The sequence below is a fragment of the Pteropus medius genome, unplaced genomic scaffold (assembly GCF_902729225.1).
Source record: "Pteropus medius unplaced genomic scaffold, Ma_sr-lr_union100, whole genome shotgun sequence".
Lineage (NCBI taxonomy): Eukaryota > Metazoa > Chordata > Mammalia > Chiroptera > Pteropodidae > Pteropus > Pteropus medius.
Window position 1 is genome coordinate 1,722,651 of NW_024350324.1, and position 21,077 is coordinate 1,743,727.

Here is a 21,077-nt window from a genome sequence, read left to right on the forward strand (position 1 = left end):
AACAAAGTGGACAAAGTTCTCTGCACACGTGGAACTCACATGCATGGGTGACCGAGGGCCACTTCTCGCTGTCCAGTCTGGCACCTGGCACATGGGAGGGGAGAGGCCCAGGGCTCTGTGGCGGACACGGGGGGCCCTGTGGTGACTAAGACACGCAAGGTCACGGCCCACTCCGATCTGACAGTCTGGTGGTGGATGTGGGTAGCAAACCATGTGTGCAAACGTCAAACAACTCATCTATTCTTCCCCTCAATATTTATTGAGCACCAACTGTGTACCCGGCTGGATTCTAGATACAGCAGTGATCAACACAGACAGACACACTCTGTGTTATGGAGGGATGGATAAATGAGTAAAGAGATGAATACAAAAGATGACTTTGGGCCACGAAATAGCTAGGGGGAAAATCCATCGGGGTGGCGACCGAGGTGGGGGTGCTGGGGTGGGGGTGGCACTGGGAACCCCTGCCCGACCTCCTCCCCTGGAGGAGGCAATGTGTGAGGCGAGGCCCGAGCGACAACATTTTTGTTGCTTCGCTGGTTGTAGGTTCTTTGTTCAAGTGGAGCGTCTGTCTGTTTGTGTGGGGAACCCCAGGACCTCCCCGCCTTGGTTGAGGTGGGATAGAAGCTCCCAAGGTGAGGGTTTCAAGGAGCTAATCTTCCCAGCCTCACGGTCAACTTACAAGGGGAGACTTTGACCCTCCCCTCACCCCTTATCTCAAGACAGGAGGGTACAACGTGTCAAGGGTGCAGCTCGGAAGGTGGGTGAAGGGAAATGGGCAGGGCCAGGTGGGGAGAGGAGGTGGCTGGGTCCAGCCAGGTCAGGGGACTGTGGGTGATGGGCACCTCGGTTTCCTCCTCTGTAGGATGAGTTTCTGGCACCAGGAACACGGACTCATCAGGCTTTTATTACTTTTCCATCACTCAGAGCACACTGACTGAGCACCTCCGTGTATTTGGGTCTCGTTGTAGGTCCCCTTCAGTAGGAGATGGGAGAGGAAATATTCTAGGGCTGTGACTGTCACAGGGTGAAACAGCCAAGCCCTACACATAAGTACAGGGGTGTGGCTACATCCCAAGAATCTCAACTGGGTAGTAGAGTTGGTTTAACGGACCTAAACCAGTGCTTGGCAGACAGTAGGCACCTCGTGACTCTTGTTTGCTGCCTGGAATACAGCAGGCACCACATTAATGCCTGCTTGACAGTAGGCCCTGTCTGGTATATAGCAGGCATTAGGTCCCTGCCCAGTCAGACAGCAGGCGCTGCACTCATGCCTGGCCCGCACCTGGTGCTGCATTAATGCTTGGTCCGTGCCTGGTATACAGAAGGTACTCCTTTAAAGCTTGCTGCAAACGTGGCATATAGCAGGCGCTGCATTAATGGGGGATCCGGGCCTGTATGCAGGGGGCGTTCCGAGAATGGACGAGTGGAAGGTTCTTTCTGGTTCAGCAATGCCAAGGCGGTTCCCGGGAGACCGTGCAGGCTGGGACCCCAGCGTCCCGCATGGGTCCGGTGTCCCCCAGCTCCGCGCCCACATTGGCCGGATCCTTGCCGCCGGCTCTCCAGCGAAGGAGAGCCGAACGGGGCCGAGCGGGGCCGAGCGGGGCCGAGCCGGCCAGCCGAGTCCGCCACATTCCCACAATCCCGGGCGGCCCCGCCCGGCTCCCGGCTGCGCGTCCCCCTTCCCACGTCGGCGCAACCTAACCCGCGGGCGCGCCCGCCTCGCCCCGCCCCGCCTCTCCCCGCCCGCGCTACGCCCCGCCCTCCCCTACCGCTAGTCCCGCCCCCCCGGCAGACAGGCCCCATGAAGGGCCACCCTCTCATTGGCCGCACCGCCCGCCCGTCGGTGCAGTGCCCGTGCGGGTTAGGTTGCGCGGCGCTGTCGCTCGGTCGCGGCGGCTGCGGTTGGCGGCGGCGGCGGCAGCGGCGGCAGCGGCGCGGGCGGAGGGCGGCCGGGCGGGAGCGCGCGGCCCAGAGGCAGCGGCGCTCGCGGGCAGCCGAGCGGACCGGCCGGCCCCGGGGGCCAGCGCCAAGAGCCGGGCGGGCGCGGCTTGGGCGGCACCGGGCGAGGGCCGGGGCGGGGGGCGGCGGCGGGGGCGGCCGGCGGGCGGCCGGGGCCGGGACGATGACTCTGGAGTCCATGATGGCGTGTTGCCTCAGCGACGAGGTGAAGGAGTCCAAGCGGATCAACGCCGAGATCGAGAAGCAGCTACGGCGGGACAAGCGCGACGCCCGGCGCGAGCTCAAGCTGCTGCTGCTCGGTGAGTGCGGCCCGGCCTGCCGGGGTCCGCGGCCCGCGGGGGCGCGTGCCGGCCGGGCGGGGCCGCCGCTGCGGGCTGGCCACGGCCCGGGCCGGGGCCTGGGGGTCGGCCCTGCCCGCGCTGTGCACGGCCCGGACCGGGGCCCGTGCTGTCCGCGCCAGGGCCGGGGCCTCCGGGTCAGCCTCTGCTTGCGCTGTGCATGGCGGGGACCCCGTCTTTGGGGTCTGCCCGTGTGTAGTGTACTGTCCCCAGCGAAGCCCTGATTCCTACCGCGTCAGCTGTTGCCTGTGCGTTCCGGTCAGGGCCCCTGGCCTCGGGGTCAGCCAGGTGCCTGTGGTGGCCGGGTGGAGCCCCACCCAGTCCATGCTGTCCACCTCGGGCCACCTGATATCTGTGGGGTCAGCCCTTTTCTCTGCTTGCCCTGTCGAGTCCCCGGTCAGCCCTGCTTCAGCTGTCCACGTTAGTGTCCTGGACCCTCAGGGTTGGCCTGTGCTGTCCATAGCCGGTCCCTGGTCCCTTTGGGGTCAGCCCTGCCTCAGAACTCTCCAGGGTCAGTCCCCTGTTTCTGCAATCCACATCAGGTCTCCAGAACCTGCAGGGTCAGCCCTGCTCCTACTGTCCGGGCCCCTGGAACCTGGGGCGGGGGTGTCTGCCTTGCGCCCCGTTTCACGGGATAAGGCCCTTCCCTGCCCAGGGCTGGCTCTCTGTCCCTACCCCATCTGCCCCCAGCATCTGTTCAGGCTTAGCCCTTGGGCTGTAATCCACAGACGCGCCCCTCACCTCCTAGGATCCCATCTCCACTCTTCCCGCCAGGTGGAGCCCTGCTCCCTTCAGGGGGGCCTGTCCCCCTCCTGCCCTCCCGTTCTCTCAGGCCAGCCCCCTGCCTCCCCTCCCCTGGGGAAACTGTTTCTCCCCCCAGAGGGGTGCACCTATGGCGAGGAGGACAGCCTCTCCTCTCTTCCCAGGGCTTCTGTTTTAGCCGGAGGCTGGGGCGGGCGGAGCCCCGAAGGAGCCCTGTGGGTTTTCAGAACCAGCCAACTCATCAGCCTTCCCCGGGTCCTCTCCTTCTGCCTTGGCGCTGGTGGTTTCTCCAGGGTCCTCCTCCTCCTTGGGGGAAGATTCCTGTTCGAGTCCCTGTCGCCTCAGGGCACACCTGTTGCAAGCAGCCAGATGTCAGAAACGTGTTGTCACCCCAAATAAGGGCCGCTGAAGGACTTACCTCTGCCGTCAAAGGCGAGAAGGTTGTTTACAAATACAAAACAGGAACCGGGGCCCGGCTTCTCCTGAGTCCTTCGTTCTTGCTCCTGGAGTGTGGGGAGGCCGGAGCTACGAATCGCTCTGAAAACCACTCGAGTAGTGCTGGGCCAGGGCTGGAGGACGGGCAGAAGGCTTACAGGTGCCGTCCGATGGCGGACAGTGGCCTTGGTGGCCCCGCTGCTTTTCCTGCCCGTAGAGTCCTCCCGTTGATGAAGTACCTGCCATGTTTTCCAAATATGTATTTCAATTTACCTAAAGGCTATAAAGTAGTCTGTCTTTGCAGAAAAGACAAGCAGAGAGTGATCTTAAACGTTTGGAGGAGACTTGCAGTGGGGTCCGAGGGGCACTCGGAGGACCTCGCGGCACTGGGCAGCTTTTGCAGGAGGCAGTTGGGTTTACCTTGGTGGGGGAGGCTTAAAAGTCACGTGTGTGACGGTGTCGTCAGTTGGCCTTGCTCAGGGGCTGCGTGAGGCTCTAGGCGCCTCCGCCGCGTGTCCTGATCACGTCCAGGCTTCAGATGGATGTGCGGTTCAAGGCCACAGGTCAGCAGCCCGAGCTCCTGCAGCCTCGGTGTGGGTCTGCAGTCTCCCTGGTCTGGGAGGCCCCCCGAGAGCCGTGCAGCAGACCTGGAAGTGGCCAGTGGCCAGGGCTTGCGGGGTCGGCGGCAGGGGCACCCCTCCCTTGCCGAGTGACCCCAGAGAGGCATTCAACCTGCCCCTGCCAGCCTGCGCGGTGGGGATCGGACCCTGTCTCCAGAGGGTACGTCTCCATGGAGGGCATGGGGGCAGATGGGACAGTGAGGGTGACATGAGCTTGCAGGTCCGAGCCGAAAGGTTCTGAGCCCAGAGGGTCATTGTCGGGCGGAGGTCCAGGGGATGCATATGTGTGGGGCCGACCCACAGGTGCTGCTTCAAGCAGAGAGCCTGCAGGCGAGGGGCCCAGGGCCTCTGTGGGAACCCAGGGCGCCTCCCACCCGACAGCCTGTCGTCCTGGACTGGGGACCCGTTGCCGGAATGGGAGGACTTTGATGGCCAGAGTGGGGTGCGAGGGTGCGGAGTGGGCACCCTTACTGCGCACCCTCTGCTTGGTGCTGACCTGCTTGTAGGAGTCATTCCTTCCCTCCAGCAAGCCAGCCGCTGGCCGGGGACTGTCCGCGTTAGCGAGGAGAAGTCGGGGGACAGACCGAGCGTCCCCAGCTGTGAGGGCCGTGGGCCACTGGGCACTGCCACAGGGGAATACCCGTGTCCCGTCCCCCGTGGTCCAGCCGAGGCAGCGCACAGTAGGGTGCCAGACGCAGGCCTGTCGTGGCAGTGTGTGCGTGGTCCTGTTCCTGGGAAGTTCTGGTGGTGCCTGCCTTGGCACCTGGGTTTGGAACCAGGTGAAGCGAGTTACTGTCACTGGAGAAGCCCGTGCCCACTTCACCATGTCCTCTGCTGTCTCTCTGGGACCGCTCTCCTGGCGTAGGGCAGGTGTTAGTGGCCGTCTGGGCGGTGGGAATGACCGACTGTGGAGCTCCTGGAGCTGGGCTCCAGCCCTCAGACCGGGGGACCCACGTGGGCTCTGTCCCCACTGCTTTCTCCATGGCTCCTTTTTAAAATAGACTTGACTGTCCAAAAAGGCATCTCTTTGCCATACAGCAGAGTCCTCCCCTCGGTACTGGGGACAGTGGGGCCGGGTCACTCTCTGGGGGGCTGTCCTGGGTGCTGTGGGGTGCTGAGAGCCTCCCTGGCTCCACCCACTCTATGCCAGGAGCACCCCTGGTGACACCACAGCTGTCCTCAGACGTGGCCATGGTACCTCTGGGGGCGAGACCACCCCCGTCCGAGACCCTGTCCCACGGCAGCACACGTGTGAGATGTGTGTTGCACACCTGGTGTGTAATCATTGTGAGTTATTTTGTCACATGTGTCCTGATTGCTTAAAAAGAGCGTGTTTTTGTTTGGAGGGTCAGAAGCCGTGTATGCGCCGTGTGTGTGCACTCAGCACGCAGTGTGCGTCTTAGTGCGCTTGGGCTCGGGCCCTCAGTGTCGTGGCTCTGGCGTTCCTGCTTGTCCTGTTAACTGACATGCGGGATGGCGCCCGTGTGCGCCTCTGTGCTGTGCCAGGACACACCGGCCACCGGGATGCCTCACGCTCCCATCCTGTGGACCGGCACCCCGAGGCCTGCTGGGGAGCTCCGGGCGGGGGGTCCCGGGCAGGCCCTCTGGCCTCTGTGCAGCCCTTGGCCCTGACGTTCCTGTCACTTGGCAGGAAACCACCTAGGAGGCCCGCGTCTGTTCCTTCGGGCGAGTTTCCCGTTTGAGACTCCCGGCTCTCTGTGGCAGCCCGCTCCCGGGCCCGCGGCCGGCCAGGCTGAGCGCCGTGGCTCCGGGATGTCTAAATAAAGCAGGGCGGGCAGCTCCACGAGCTTCCTGTCGCGCTGCCCCCCCCCCCGCAAGGCGCTGAGGAGGACCAGGCCGGGTGGGGCGCTTCCCAGTGCTGGAGGCCTAGAGCGGTATAGCCACCATCTCCTGCACAGGGGCCTGGCCACGTCCCCTGCAGACCAGGAGAGCAGCGGGACACGCCCTGGGGGGCCCTCTCTCCACCCCTCATCCCCTGGGGCTGCGGAAGGCCCTGTACCCACCCCAGGACAAGTCTTACTTGCTTTAAATTAAAATTAAAATTAAAATTAAATGGACCTGGCTGACAGGGTCTGCTTTCCCACGTGCGGTCCTCGGAAGCACTCCAGGGGTGCAGACTGTCCTCGTACCCAGCTGTCCCTCGGTGTCCCTGCACGGCCGTGCCTCAGTGCGACTGTCCTGTTCCATGGGGCCTGCAGGGCCGAGCCCCTGAGCCCCCCACCCCAGAGGACAGGGTTGTGGGGCCGGGCAGCCTTGAGCCCCGATTGCGCAGACCACAGCCGCGGGTGCCGGGCCCCGGGCGCGGTGTGCCGGTCGCTGCCGGTGGCTGCCGGTGGCTGCCGGTCGCTGCGGTGAGACAGAGGAAGTGCTCGGCCTCAGACGCTTAACCACAGGAGGTTTCACTTTCTGCTGCCTGTGGGGGAGCCGTCCTCGCTGCAGCCCCGAGCACGCTGTGGTCACCGCTGCCTGTGGAGTTGGGAGCCTGCGCGGGAAGCCAGGCTGAACTCCAGGACCCTGGTTGGGGGCGCGTTTGTCCCTTCGCTGTCTGGGCCTTGGGGCGGGGTGGACAGCGCTGGACAGACTGGTCCCGTCTCTGGTCCCTGGAGGGCACTCCTTCGCCTGGGGACATTTGACGTCCCTTGGCGGCCTGCTCTCCTGGTGCTTGTGAGCAGCAGATGGGATTCTGGGCGTCTCCATGGGCTTGGGGCGTTTCGTGGGCGGGTTTTTTTTTTTGGGTGGCATTCCAGCCGCCCACAGGACCGGGACCCCAGACCTCGGCTGCCTGGCTCGTGGGAGGGGGTGCGGCCGCCCGCCCGCCTTCTCAGTTCTGTGCTCTCGGGCTGCGGGCTCCGTGCCTCTTGCCCTCCAGGGCGCCTGGCTGGTTGTGGGCGTGTCACCCTGCCAGGGCGACTCCTCATGCCCCCCGCCCGCCGTCCCCGCCCCTCTGGGCCCTCGCCACCCCTCAGTGTGTCACACAGAGCCCGCAGGCCTCAGGGCCGTTTGCCAAGTGACTGATTTGTGATTGAGTTCGGTCTCTCTTGGGGGCCGGAATGGGCGTCCCCTGGTGGCCCTGATGTCCCTGATGCCCCACTCCCCTGGTCGCCAGGCTCCCTGCTCAGGTCGCTGTGGCTCTGCGGTGTGGACACGTAGGGACTGCAGGGTCCAGCTCGCTGTGGCGTCCCTCTGCATCCCCCTGCAGGTGGCCTGGGCTCGCTCGGAGGCTGTGCCAGCAGGCGTGGGGCAGAGGCAAGGGCACGGGCTCTGGGGTGAGACCGTGGCAACAGGCGTGTTCCCCAGCCTCGGTGTCCTCATCTGTCAGAGGGGCTGGCCCCCTGCCCCCATGGCACTGTCGTAGGAGGAAATGCAGCAGTGCCCGCCAGGCGCCTGGCGCACAGTAGGGGATCAAGCAGGACCTTTGTCCTGTCCTCACTGCCCTTCCCCCTGGACGCTTTGCTTAAGCTCCCACTTAGACGCTGCCAGAACAGCCCGGGGCGGTGGAGGGGTTCTTGCCCCCGTCTGACTCCGAGCCTCGCCTTTCTCTTCTGTGGAATGACAGCAACCGTACTGACCCAGGGTCATCGCGAGGATGATGTGGCGTGACAGGCTTTACCTTGGGGAGCACCGTCCGTGTCCTGTTCATTCTTGATGTCCATCCTGGCCGGCCGGCGGGGCCTCTGTCCTGCAGCCGGGTCCCTGGGGCCCAGCCCTCGGGCTCGGCCGTCTGCGACCTCTCCCGGTCCCGGTGCCTGGGTGCTGCTGTGCGTGGCGGGTGCCCCTTCCTGCCGTCGTGTCTGTTTGCTCGTGGATCTGGGTTGGCGCGTAGAGTTGGGGGGACAAGAGTCGATAGGTCGGACCGCTAAGAGGGGTGGGCGGGGAGGCGGTGTGAACAGCAGGCAGGTCGCACCATCTCTGCCCCGTTGGCTCTCGTCCGAGTCAATGGGGATGTCGCTGAGATGGGCCGGGCAGGACTGGGGACTCAGGCTGTGTCCCTTGACTCTCAGGGGCTTCAGAAAGGGCTGCGATGAGCCCCAGAACGTGGGGACAAAGGCGGGACTCAGAGGACGTCCTGAGATGGTGGGGACGACCAGCGCCCAGGCCACTGCAGAGTGGCCTCCGCTGCCCCAGCACCTCAGGCGCCCCAGGCGGCAGACGTCCGCCCTGCCAGCCCTGCCCCGGCGTGGAGCTGAGGCGATCTGACGAGCCCAGAGGCCCCGCTTTCTGTCCTCCTCCCTGTCCCTCACCAGGGCAGGTGGCCCGAGGCTGGCGGAGGGGCGCGTCCCCAGTGTGCGCACGTTTTCCCACGTCCCTGTGGCCACAGTGTGGGGGACACGCTGTGGGCGTGGAGCCAGAAGACGCAGGCGTGCTGAAGTCCGAGTCACCTGTTCCCTTAGCAGAGCCGCCCACCGCCCACCTCTGTGCTCGGTCCCTCGGCTGCCAGTGGGAGGGAGCGGGGTGCCGGCTGTGCCTCCGAGCACATGGCCCGCGGGGGAAGGCGGGGCGCACGTCACCGTCATCATCCTCAGTGCTCCAGCTCTGCGTTTGGCGCCCTCCCTGAGGGTGGCCCCGGCTGCAGACCTGCTGACAGAGCCGGAGGTCCGTGTTGCATGTCCGGCCTGCATGTCCAGGAACCCAGACCCTGGGCCTTCCTGCCGTCCCAAGGGGTCTTGGCTGGAGTGTGGACAGCCCGGCGGCAGTCCTGGACCCCAGCACTCGGGTTCTTGTTGCCGGCCTGAGACCACCTGGCCCCACGGTGTGGATCCTGGGCCGGCAACGTCAGACCGGCGCCTCCTGCCCTGCTCAGTGCTGTGGCTGGCGGGGGCTCGAGCCCCTTTCTCACCCACATTTGGGGGTGTTGCTGGGGCTCGGGCTCAGGCTCAGTTCCTGGCCCGCCGTCCTAGAGCTTTGCCCACTAGTGAAGGTGGGGGCCCCCCACCCCTCGTCTGGCGTCTCTTTCCCGTCCTCTCCTCCACTTGGTCGCAGCAGGGGCTGCGCTCAGCTGCGCCCTCCCCGTGGTGCAGGGCTGAGCTCGCCCCGGAGGTGTCCTGCAGGCCCCAGGGGCACGTGGAGCGTGTCTGTGGCCATCTTCCAGGAGCTCATCTGGGCTGAGGTGGGACCGGCGACCCCTGGGCTGTACCCCCGGTACCCCTCCCCCTGTTCTCAGAGAAGCCAAAGATTGGGTCCAGCCTGCCCAGCCAGGGGACTCAGGGACCTGTGGGGGTGTTGATGAAGCCAGCACCATAGTTGGGGCCAGGTTTATTTGGGAAGAATTGTGGCCTGTGCTAGGGGCTGGGGGCAGGAGGCTGCTGGCAGACCCCTGTCCTGGGGGAGCTGGCCCCCAGTGTGCGGAAGACGGGGACCAGTGGCTGGCCCCTAGGGAAGGCACAGCTGGGCATCGCGGGTGCTGGGTGCTTCTCGGAAACCGAATCCCAGCTTCTATTCAGGGAGCTCGGCAGGGTTGGGGGGAAGGGCTGTGGGGGGGCTCGTAGGCGGCAGCAGTGTGGGTGCTGGCACGCCCTCTCACGACGCCGGGCTCGTCGTGTTACCGAGGAGCCGAGGGATGCGGGCAAGGGGACCTGGCCGTGGGCCTGAGGTCTGACCGGCCGCCCAGCCTGGAGCTGCCCGCTCCGTCGCAGGAGGCGGTGTGTGTGGCTGCTCCGCCTAGGGCCACCACCGTCAGCCTGAGCGCTCCCCGCACCCCGGGGCCCCCCATGTCACCCTGTCCTACCCCGCCTGTCCTCGTCCCTGCAGCTGTGTGGTCTCCGAAGTGTTCCGTGAGCCGGACCGGAAGGCGTCGAGCTTTCCTGCTCGGCATCATCTGTGGTGCCCACGGGCTCCCTGTTCGTTGCTGGGTCGTGACCATGGTACAGACGGGCCCCAGCTTGCGACTGTCCACCCTGAGGACACTGGACCGATGGTACTCTTTGGCCATTATGAATGAAGCTGCCAGGATCGCCGTGTGCGGGTGGACGTGGGCGTCCGTGGGGCTCATGGGCCAGGGCAGCCGCCACCTGCATTGTGCTGTAGACCTGTCCGTGTGGACAGAACGGGCCCGGAGGAGGGGACCTGCTCTCCTTGGCGGGGGCAGCTGTTGCGGATTTCTGAGCCAGAAGGGCGTGCGTGTCATCTCCTAGGGGAGTGTGGCCGAGGGCTGGGCAGGATGAGTTGGAGGCGGGAGGCTGAGGGCCACAAGGAGGCCAGGGGGGTGGAGCCGGCCAGGACCCTGGGGCATTAGCCACTGTGGTGGGGCTGGGCGGGTGGCCATGTGGTCCAGGCAGGCCCTTGCACCCAGAGACCTCTCTGGGCAGGTGGACGTTGGGTTGGGCACGTGGGGCATCCTGGTGCCAGAGACTGATGGAGGCGCCATGTGGTGACAAGATGTGGCAGCGGCCGAGTTGGCCAGGAGACAGGGCGGCTCAAAACGGAGGCTGCAGCCAGCGCTTCTGAGGCAGCAGACCGGGCGGCTTTGTCCCTCCCTCCTGGGCGTCGTGGCGGCTGAGCACCTCTCAGGCCAACTGGGCCTGGCCCGTTCCAGGGCAGAGGGCGCTGCTGGCTCCCGCCACCCGTGCTGAGGCTTCTGGCTCCGAGGCTCACGCTCAGAGCTGACGCCGGCAGCACCTCCTCACTCAGCCCCTGTTGGCCCAGAATACAGGTGACACGCGACACCTGGGCCCTTCTCCGTGGGCCTCCTGTCTGCAGCTGTCACCTCCACACCCTCCTCGCTCCGTCCTTCCTCGCAGTGACGGAGACATCTGTGCTGTCACACTGCGGGTGCCCCTGGTGTCGAGTGGGCAGGGGCCAGGGATGCTGCTCAGGACCCCGCAGTGCCCAGGACGCTGCACAGAGTGGCAGGGTCTCAGTGTCAGCGGCGCTGGGGGACACGGTCAAGATGTACGCGTGCTGGCGACCACAGCCCGGCACAGCGCCCGCGGTGTGCGGTGAGGGGCCAGCGTGGACCCCTCTGAGGAGACGTGGGGTCGTGTGCACACACCCCCACTCCCTCCTGCCCCTAGACTCGGGGGTTTGGGGCAAGTGGCAGAGAGATTGTCTAGATGGGACAGTGTGGGACGGTGTGGGGTTAATTACCGCTGATAACAGAACCCAAGTCACATTTATTCGTTCCAGAAGGGTCCAAGGTGGTCGATAAAAGTACCAGAAAGAGGAGGCTGCAGCCAGGCCCCAGCTGTGACCCAGGCCTCCCCGAGTGAGCTCAGGTGCTGCTGTGGTCAGTCACTCCAGGGGTCCCCAGCCCCCAGGCCACACAGCAGGAGGTGAGCTGGAGAGGAGCGAGAGGGCGTGTGGGGGTCTGAGGCAGCGCATTCTTAGGATTTAGGGTTCCTCTTGCTGCGTAATAACATCGCTCCAGACCTCAGTAGCTGGAGAGCATGGCGCTCATGGTGTTTGCAGGTTCTGAGGGCCGGGCTCCTCTGCGGGGCCCAGCACAGTGTTGCCGGGGTGTCCTCACAGCGTGGCAGCCCGCCCCCCCTCCCGGGCCCCAGACAGCGAGGAGGAGCCCCGTGGCTTCACGACCTAGTCTTGGAAGGGACACACCACCATTTGTCATGTTGTTGGAAGCTTGTCACTGAGTCCTGTCTGCCGTCTGGGGAGGGGGGACACTGGGCATCACTCTTGGAGGGAGGCGTGGCAGGGATTTGTGGACACATGAAACCGCTGCAGTTGCTGTTCATGGTGGGGGCAGTGCACAAAGTGGGGTGACCAGGCGGTGGGGGCTGAAGCAGGAGGGACCCGGGGCCACGCTGGTGCTGGATGAGGCCGGGGTTGGGGTGGGGTGGGGGCTGCGTGACCCCCTTCAGATGGTTTTCCAGACTTTCTGATCTTTCTGATCTTGTGAGGTGGCAGAGGTTCAGTGCGGGGTCTCTGGGGGGTCGGCACGCTCACCCCGGGAGAGCCTGGTGAGGCGGCTGCATCCCCTCGTGCTTATGGAGGAAGAAATGAGACATGAAGGGGTTCCGTGACATGTGCCTGTCGGCACGGTGGGCAGAGGGGCGAACCCAGGCCTCTGGGCGGACATGGGACACGGCGCCATGGTCACACGGGCGGAGCTGGAGAGTGCTCTGCGGTGCTCTGATGCTGGGTTGAGTTATAAGTTCGGGGCTAATGAGAAGGGAGCTTCTGGAGCCCTTGGGGTGACGATCAGGTTCCCCAGGACTTGATTTGGCCTCTCTGTGTGGCCCTGGGTGCAGACAGCAGACTCTTGCCCCCAAGGAGACTTCGCTCGGGGGCTCTGGGGGAGGTGTGGGGATGTTGGGGGGAGGCATGGGGGGGCGTCGGGGAGGCTGTCAGGGGGGCGTCGGGGAGGCGTGGTCAGACTAGACTGGGTCCGGGGTGTGGGGGTGACTAGTGGGCGACTGGGTAGGGAGGTGGCAGTGTCTGGTGGAGACACGTGTAACCTTCGCCAGCCTCTGTCCTGTCTGCAGCCCTGGTAAATTCAGACGCTGCTCACCTCCTGCCACTGTGACCGGCAGGGTGCCTGGGGGGACCGACGCCTGTCGCGTGCCCTGCAGATGTCATCCTTTCTCTGAGCCTGTCTCCTCTTGTGTAGGACGGGTGTGTGTGGGAGGATGACAGGTAAAACTTGGGGACGGGCTTCAGAGAGTGGCGGCTGCTGGCCAGGTGTGTCCCACGCCCCCTTGGAGGGCTGGTGAGCCACCTGGGGCGGGAGCGGGCGTCTCGGGACGGGGGGTGCTGCGTGCTGCCCACGGCCGGCCCTGCGGTCTCACCGGGCGTGTCGGGCGCGGCAGGCACGGGCGAGAGCGGGAAGAGCACGTTCATCAAGCAGATGCGCATCATCCACGGCACCGGCTACTCCGAGGAGGACAAGCGCGGCTTCACCAAGCTGGTCTACCAGAACATCTTCACCGCCATGCAGGCCATGATCCGGGCCATGGACACCCTGAAGATCCTGTACAAGTGCGAGCAGAACAAGGTGAGGCGGGCGGCTGGGACGCCGGGGCACAGCCCTCCCGGCACCGGCCTGCCTTCTGTGCCCGCACGTCCTGGTTGAGCCCCGACCTCCCTGTCCAGTGGCCCTCAGCACCCCGAGTCTGCGGACGGTCAGGGACGCGGGCCAGCAGCGTGGCTGCCCTGGGTGGGCGGTGTGGGCCCTGGATCCGACCCCTCGGAGGGCCCGGCGCTACCTGGCGCTTCGCACGCCATAGCTGACCCCGGGCGACCCCGGGCGGCACCCCTCTGTCTCTCGCAGCGGCTCTGTTGAGGGGGTTCCCGCACCGTGCAAACCGCACGTTGGAGGCGTGTGACTCCCTCACTTTGCACGTGTTCAGAGTCCTGTGCCACCTCTGTCTAGTCTCAGAACATTCTCCTCTCGGCCAAGGGAGCCCCGTCCCCGTGGACAGCCGTCACCGTCACACCCCTCGCCCTCCCAGCCCCTGGTGACCACGAACCCACTTCCCATCTCTGTGGCCCCACCTGTTCTGTCACCCATCATTGGACATTTGGTTGTCCCCATTCTTTGGCCATTGTGAATCTTGGAGCTGTGACGTTCATAAACAAGTTACTTGCAATACCTTTTCTCACTTCTGGGTGTATACTTAGCAGCGGAGAATTTGAGGTCACACGGTGACAGCCGCTCTCCCCAGTGGCTGCCCCACCAGTGTGCCCCGGTGGCCCCCATGGCTTCGCTTTCATAGATCTGTTCTTGCTGCTTCTCACACACGTGGCCTGGAGTCCGTGTCCGTTCACACATGGCCTAAATCGGCCCATTTGCTTCAAGGCTTATGAAGGTCAGCCAGATCTCTGCTGTGTCACCGGTGGGCGTGTTCCTTCGTTTACCCCCAGGTCACAGAGGATCAGGGGCCCCCACCATCCCTGAGTCCTGGCCCTCTGGGTCTCGGTGTTGGGCCCGTTCCAGCTGAGGCCCAGTCGGAGTCCAGTTCGCATTTGGATCATAGGCGCCCAGGACAGGGACGAACCGCAGCCCGTGCGCACAGCTCTGTGGGCACACGCCTCCCCGCCCCAGAAGCCGCTCCAGCAGAGGCGGCTGAGCAGGCCCTGCTCTGGGGAGCTGCCTGGGTCTCGGGTTTGCTTTGGGACCTCGCCCCGGGGGACGGTCACGGCTCGTCGCCCTCGCTGCTTTCTCGCGTGTTTACATGGAACCGGAGTCACAGTTCCCGCTCTGGTCGGCCAGGTGCTGAGCATCCGGGCCCCTGGTGAGCCCGTGGCCTCCCCTCCCGTCCTCCCAGGCCAATGCGCTCCTGATCCGGGACGTGGATGTGGAGAAGGTGACGACGTTCGAGCACCGGTACGTGAACGCCATCAAGACCCTGTGGAACGACCCCGGCATCCAGGAGTGCTATGACCGCAGGCGCGAGTACCAGCTCTCAGACTCCGCCAGATAGTGAGTGGGCGCCGCGCGGGTCCCGGGGGGCTGGGCCCTGGGCGCCACCGTCGGAAACCAGGCCAGCTGGTCAGGGACGCCGCGGGCCGCAGTGCAGATTTCTCTCGTGGCCACAGCTCTTCTGTGGGTCTCGGGGGACCCTGAAGTAGTAAGTTTATTTCCACAGAGCCCAGCAGCCTCTCTGGTCCCCTTTCTCCAGAGCCCGTCCTGGGGCGGCCACGTGAGACGGCCCCGAGGCTTCCCCCGGCCAGTGTCATTTCTGCCCCGTGACAACCAGAGAATGGCCTGCGCCTTGCTGCCCGGGGCGGGGTGGGGAGCCGTGTCCCAGCTTGTCCCTAGCAGTCCTGGCCCCATGGGGAACCGCTGGTGGCTGGGTGGCCCCACGCTGTGCCTGCTCCGCCACAGCTACCTGACGGACGTGGACCGCATCGCCAGCTCGAGCTACTTGCCCACGCAGCAGGACGTGCTGCGTGTCCGCGTGCCCACCACCGGCATCATCGAGTACCCCTTCGACCTGGAGAGCATCGTGTTCAGGTGTGATGCCCGGGCTTCCCGAGGGGGCGGCCATTAGCCTCTGCTCCCCAGACCTGGGGCCTGTGGGGGGTGCAGTGAGGCCCCTGGGTCCTGGTCCTTGCCCTCAGGTCTGATCAGGCCGGGGCTTATGGGCAAGTAATGGCCACCGAGTTTCAGAGTGAGCCAGGCCCCAGTGGCTGTCGGGGGCTGGCTGGGGGCAGCGGGGCACGTGGCCTGGTGGGGGCCTCTGCGATGGGGCCAGGTGGGAGGAGGGTACTGGTTCCTGTGGGAGTGGCAGTGGTCTGGAGTGCCAGAGCAAGGGTGCAGGGGGCGGGGCACGGCGCTGGGGATCCTGGGGCCCCCCACCCAGCTGTGCCCTTGTCCGGTCGTGCCCTTGTCTGGTCGCGTGCTCCCATGAGGCTGGCCAGGGGCCCTGGCGCCGAGGTCATGGTCTGACCCCGATCGCTGCTTGGATGTCACTGAAGGGTGGCCCTGGTGTGTGGACCGAGCCCGGCCCCCGAGCACCTTGTGCCGTGACCTGGTGCCTGGGCATCTGGGTTCTGGCTCGGTTGTACCACGGAGGCTCATGCGCCAGCGAGGCTGTGGCCCCCAACGCCATGCCCTGCTGTTCCCCAGACCGGCGGCAGCTGCCCGCATGGGCCTGGCGCCCGCGAGCAGGCCCTCAGCCTGTCGCCGCCCTCCTGCCCTTTCACGGTCCACCTGTGCTTGCTGGCGTCTCCTCGGCGAAGCCCCTGCCAGGGGACAGCCTGTGTCCCAGCCGTTTCTGTCTGAGCCCTGCCTTCTCACGGCAGTGCAGACGGGGCCCAGCCGTGGGGACCCTGGGCCTTCTCCAGGCCGGGTTGGGGGGCTTGAGGACAAGGGTCTCCTGCTGTCTCGTCTTCCTTTTTCAAGATAAAGCGTCTTCCCTCGTCGTCGAAGCGCTGGGGAACGCACAGGCGGAGAGAAGGCCCCGTGGTTGGGCCTGTGCCCGGTGCCGCCCCAGCCCCGCCTGTGGCTCCCCACCTGCTGCTCGCCCGGGCAGCGAGCTTCACACCCAGTGGGAGGGCACACTCTGTGCAGCTGTCCTGGTCCCCTGGCAGTGGCTGACGCGGGCCCGTCGCCTAGGCTGCACGTTGACCCCCGTGGGCTGCACATTGACCGGTGAGGGGAGGGCGCGTCCAGACGTGGACTCTGAGGTCTGAGACGGGCCAGTCCAGGGCCTGCAGCTCATGCCCAGCACGAGCGCCTGTCACTGCGCTTCGGGCCGACGGCTCCCGTCGGTCACACTCAGGGGGCGGGCCTGTAGCCTGCGCCGTGCCGTCTGGGCTCCCGCAGGTGTGGGGCCCTTGGAGACCTCACAGCTGCCGGGCCCCCGCGGTGTCCCTGCAGGATGGTGGACGTGGGAGGACAGCGGTCCGAGCGGAGGAAGTGGATCCACTGCTTCGAGAACGTGACGTCCATCATGTTCCTTGTGGCCCTCAGCGAATACGACCAGGTCCTCGTGGAGTCGGACAATGAGGTGAGGGGGGCCCCGGGCGGGGGAGGGCGCCCCACCGCCGTCCCAGCCCTCGGGGGCCTCACCAGGCCAGGCCTCGCCCGCAGAACCGCATGGAGGAGAGCAAGGCGCTGTTCCGGACCATCATCACCTACCCCTGGTTCCAGAACTCGTCCGTCATTCTCTTCCTCAACAAGAAGGACCTGCTGGAGGACAAGATCCTGTGCTCCCACCTGGTGGACTACTTCCCCGAGTTTGACGGTGAGCTCGGGAGCCCCCAGTGTGCCCCTCACCCTCGCCAGGCCTTGACACCCTCGCGTGCCGGCGAGGAGGGCGGATCCAAGGGCCCACGCGCGGGCCCGTGTCCCCAGGGGAAGGAGCGTCATTCGCGGGAGGGGCAGCAGGAGGGTGCTAGGCATGCCTGTCCCCCATTACCCACCTGAGCAAGGTGTCCCTGGGGTCGGTAGCCCGGCCACAGAGAGGAGCGTGGTGCTGGGAATAAAGGGTGACCCAGCCTGCCGCGCAGACCGCCCGCCTGCCCTGTGCACACCCCGCTCTGTGGAGCATGTGTGGACGTCCTGTAGGTCTCTGAGGATGGCCGGCCACTCCGGGTGCCCGTGTTGTGCAGGCTCGTTAGGAGCAGGATCACGGAAGGAGCGTCACACCCAGGGTCCCCCACGGGACATCTCAGAGTGGGGTGCTGCCTGTAGAGCCCAACCCGGCCGTGGGTTGGGGCCCTGTGATCTGGGCCGTGGGCTCCTGCTGTGAAGACCAGAGCGGGCCTAGTGGGGGTGGGTGGGGTGCTGGGGCTGTGGACAGGGTGGCCCATGGGAGAGTGGGAGGGAGCAGTGACATGTTAGGGACTGAGACTCGAGGGCCTGTGTAGCTTGGACCAAGAGGCAAGGACATTGCTGGCGGGAGCCTCTGGGCGGCGCTGTGGCTGGACAGCTGGACATCTGGACAGCTGGACAGCTGCTCGGGCGTGGGGGGGAATGGTGGGGTCCACTGTGGGGGCGTGCAGGTGTGGGCCCTCGTGCACGTGCGTGGACACGTCTGTGTGTGGCCGTGGCCGCGCGTGGGGTGCGTGATTGGAGTGGGTACGGGGAGGCTCCCGAGGGGAGCGCGGCGGCGGCTGGGCCGGCCCCAGGGGTGCGGGCGCTGAGGGCTGTGCCGAGCCCCGTGCACGCCCCACACGGACCGCACCTCGGCCAGGCACGTGCACGAGTGGTGGGCGTCGCAGGAGCTGGGCGGGGAGCTGCCCCGTGGCAGGTGGCCTGTCCCTCCCCACCGCCCGGCTCACTGCCCGCGTCTCCCCCAGGGCCGCAACGGGACGCACAGGCCGCCCGGGAGTTCATCCTGAAGATGTTCGTGGACCTGAACCCCGACAGCGACAAGATCATCTACTCGCACTTCACGTGCGCCACCGACACCGAGAACATCCGCTTCGTCTTCGCGGCCGTCAAGGACACCATCCTGCAGCTCAACCTGAAGGAGTACAACCTGGTGTGAGCGGCCCGCAGGCCCCTCCTGCGCGACGATGAGCCGGCCCCGCCCGCAGAGCAGCTGAGTTTTTCCCGTGTGTTTAACGAATGGTTCTTATCTCGCAGTCATCAGGGGACGCGCATCTCCCTCTGCACCTCGCGCACCTGCCCACCTTTTGTCAGCGGCACAGGCCGCGTTTTTCTGGCCTCGTCTGTGGCTCACCTTTTTCTAAAAAAAAAAAAAAAAGTGGAAAAAGAAAAAAAAGAAAAATGAGACCAGTGGAGATGAGACACGCGAGAGCCGCGCTCCAGGCTCCCTCGGGCCACCGCGGGACAGAGCCGCCCGCGCCTGGCCCCCTGCCCGGCCACAGGGGGCGTGGGCGCGGGGACTGGCTTCTCTTCCTTCCTCTTTTAAGTTATTGACACCCTCACGATGATGCCGAATTTTTGCTCACTGGACTCCAAGAAGTGGGGGTGGGTGGCACCCCCTGTTGCCCACCCTGGGAAGTGCCTAATCTTTTTTTTTTTTTGAGGAAAATCAAAGTTCGTCGCCTCCCCGACAGGGGAGGAAATGCCCAGTCCCGTCTCACAGCCTCGGGCAGCCACAGACTGGGGTCCTCTGGGCCGTGTCCCCAGGGCCATCTGCCTGCCGGGAGCCCCCTGGGGCCCATTCCCTGCACACTGGGTGCCCGTGCCCACCGGCCGGGCCAGACAGCACCCGCGGTCACCCACGTGGCCTGGCAGCCGCGGGACCCACTTGGTAGGATTCGCTTTTGCTTCCGTTCTGTTTTGTAACCAATTTGGGAACAGTGACAGTGGGCTGGGGACTCTTTCAGAATATTCTCAGGTCTGTCCCCGAGAAGCAGCGAGAGGTTGAGGAGGAGGTGCCGACTGCTGCTGGGCTTGGTGGCGGTGCTGCACGCACTCGCCGACCTGCCCAGAGCTCCGCGGGGACGCTGCCCGGAGCCGTCGAGGGCTGCGCAGGAGTCCGCAGCTGCTACCCCGGCCCCGGGCGGCCCCCAGGCCCCAGCCACGGCCCCAGCCTCGCACTGAGCCAGAGCCCCAGGCCTGAGTCACTTCGGAAAGGGACTGAGGGCGGGAACCTGCAGCAGGGGACCGGCCCCTGCCGGGGTGGAGATGGCTTTTCAGTCTGACATAGACTGAACACGACAGTGCTTTGTTTGTTTTGAGTAGACGGAGAGACAGACGCCAGCGATGCCTTGGTCCCACCCACTGCACCTGGCCTCACGGTGGCTGTCCCCGGCTGCTCCTTTTTGGGGTCATTAACGAATACAAAAGAAACAACTCAAAAATCCAACCCAATCCCACCTCTTCCCCGCCGGCCGCTGGCGTACCTGGCATGGGGGTGTGGCCGGCCTGCTGGTGTCCGCAGGGTGGTCGGGGCCAGGAGCTGGGCGGCTCCCTTCCTGGTGACTGGCCCTGTCCGAGGGCAGAGCGGGCTGGGAGTCCCCAGCCCCGGCCAGTTTTCCAAAAGGATTTTTTTGTGCCATGTGTCTGAGAGAGGTTGAACCGTACCCCCAATCCACACCCTCGGTGGGGGAGTTGGTGGTGGGCCTGAAGGGACCTAGGGTCCTGGCGCCTCTCAAGGGTCCAGCTCACAGAAGGGAACTGAGGTGGCCTTCGCAGGGGTGGCATGAGCCACGTGGGGCCCCTAAAGTATTAACTCCCCGAGATGGGGCAGCGTGCCAAGCGTCCCGCAGCCTGAGCCTGGCCGGAGTGCCACCCGCCCGCCCGCCCTCCTGGAACCCCGTGGGCCCCGTCCCAGCCCCAGGGCTCGGCCCCGGAAGGGGGGATCCAAGGCCAGCCTGTGCCAGTGCCAGCTGGGGCGGGAGGTCTCGGCCCCTCCCCGCCAGCGAGGTAGGTCCGCCCCAGCGAACCCCATCTCCACGCCCACCGCCCACCTCCTCCCACTGTGTCCGGCCACCCAGCAGTGTGGCCGCCGCCCGGGGCGCCCGTCTCCAAGAGAGACACCCTAGTGCCAATGCCCCCGGTGGCGGTGCGGGCCGAGCTGGCCGGCGGGGTAGACACTGTCCAGCTGTGCTTGTATATTCCACAGTCCCAATGTCAGACCATCTGAACCTTAACCTATTTAAAATAAGAATATTATATAAAAATGCTGTTTTTAAACTTTTTGTCATCTGAAATGCATGTATTATTGCGCATTCGGGGGCTCGGGTGCCATCAGCTCGATGCCAGCCTCCTGCGGCCGAGGCCGCCTCGTCTGGGCGGGCGGGCGGCTCTGCTCAGCGTGCCGGGGCCCTGACCCCTCAATCCAGAGATGCCTGATGGAAATCGACTTTTCATATCTTTCTCCTGAAATGATGAATTGTTTTAAATTGGAATAAATCTCGTTCCTAAATGCTGCAGCCCCTCTGGTTTATTTTCTGTTGCTGGCTACAGGGCGGGGGGGATGGTGGCGTGCAGCTGAGGGGCCCTGAAGGTTCCCTGGGTGTCACTTGGACCCCCCGCCCCCTGTGCCTGGTCTGGCCCTGGCATCTTCGGGCTGTGGTCTGAGCTCAGGGAAGCCACACTTCCCCGGGAGGCCTCCCACCCTGGGTCCGAGATCCTTACCTGGCCCATGATTTCAAGTTGATCTGCCTTGAGGGCTGGAGGCGCCAGCTCCTTGGGACAGGGGACCAACGTGCCCACGCTCACAGTCGGAGATGCCGTTGGGAGGCCAGTGCCCCCACCTTTCCGTAAGCCGGGGAGTTAAGTGCGGGCTGGGCGGCGTCCCCACCATCCGTCTCCAGGAGTTCCTTGTCCCACACGGACACTGTCCCATTACGCCCTCCCTCTCCTCCCCCAGCCCCTGGCTCCACCGTCCACTCTCTGTGAGTCTGACTCTGGAGACCTCCTGTGAGTGGGATCCCAGTGTGTGTCCTTTGGGGTCTGGTTTCTGTCCCCAAGCATGATGTCCTCAGGTTCATGCATGCTGTGGCAGGTGTCCGTGTCCTACCTTTTGGAGGCTGAGAGTCGTCTGGACGGCCCGCACAGTGTTTGTCGGTCACCTGTCCGCGGACTCGGGGTGTTCCCACCCGGCTGTTGTGGATAACGCTG

General features: G+C 65.3%; 1 protein-coding gene across 1 annotated transcript; it reads left to right on the forward strand.

Annotated features, from left to right (window-relative positions):
* Positions 1–1,928: 1,928 nt before the first annotated feature.
* On the forward strand, positions 1,929–20,379 carry GNA11 (G protein subunit alpha 11). The gene is made up of 7 exons (XM_039839209.1): positions 1,929–2,261; positions 12,898–13,082; positions 14,356–14,510; positions 14,916–15,044; positions 16,413–16,542; positions 16,626–16,779; positions 17,837–20,379. Exons 1-7 carry the CDS (start codon positions 2,126–2,128, stop codon positions 18,025–18,027), a joined length of 1,080 nt encoding a protein of 359 aa, XP_039695143.1. The 5' UTR covers positions 1,929–2,125; the 3' UTR covers positions 18,028–20,379.
* Positions 20,380–21,077: the final 698 nt, after the last annotated feature.

Excerpts from the sequence above, each read along its gene's own strand:
- GNA11 (XM_039839209.1), top strand. The coding sequence starts at position 2,126 with ATGACTCTGGAGTCCATGATGGCGTGTTGCCTCAGCGACGAGGTGAAG. Across the intron at positions 2,262-12,897 it reads GCTCAAGCTGCTGCTGCTCG|GCACGGGCGAGAGCGGGAAG; the intron begins GTGAGTGCGGCC and ends CGGGCGCGGCAG. Across the intron at positions 14,511-14,915 it reads CTCTCAGACTCCGCCAGATA|CTACCTGACGGACGTGGACC; the intron begins GTGAGTGGGCGC and ends GCTCCGCCACAG.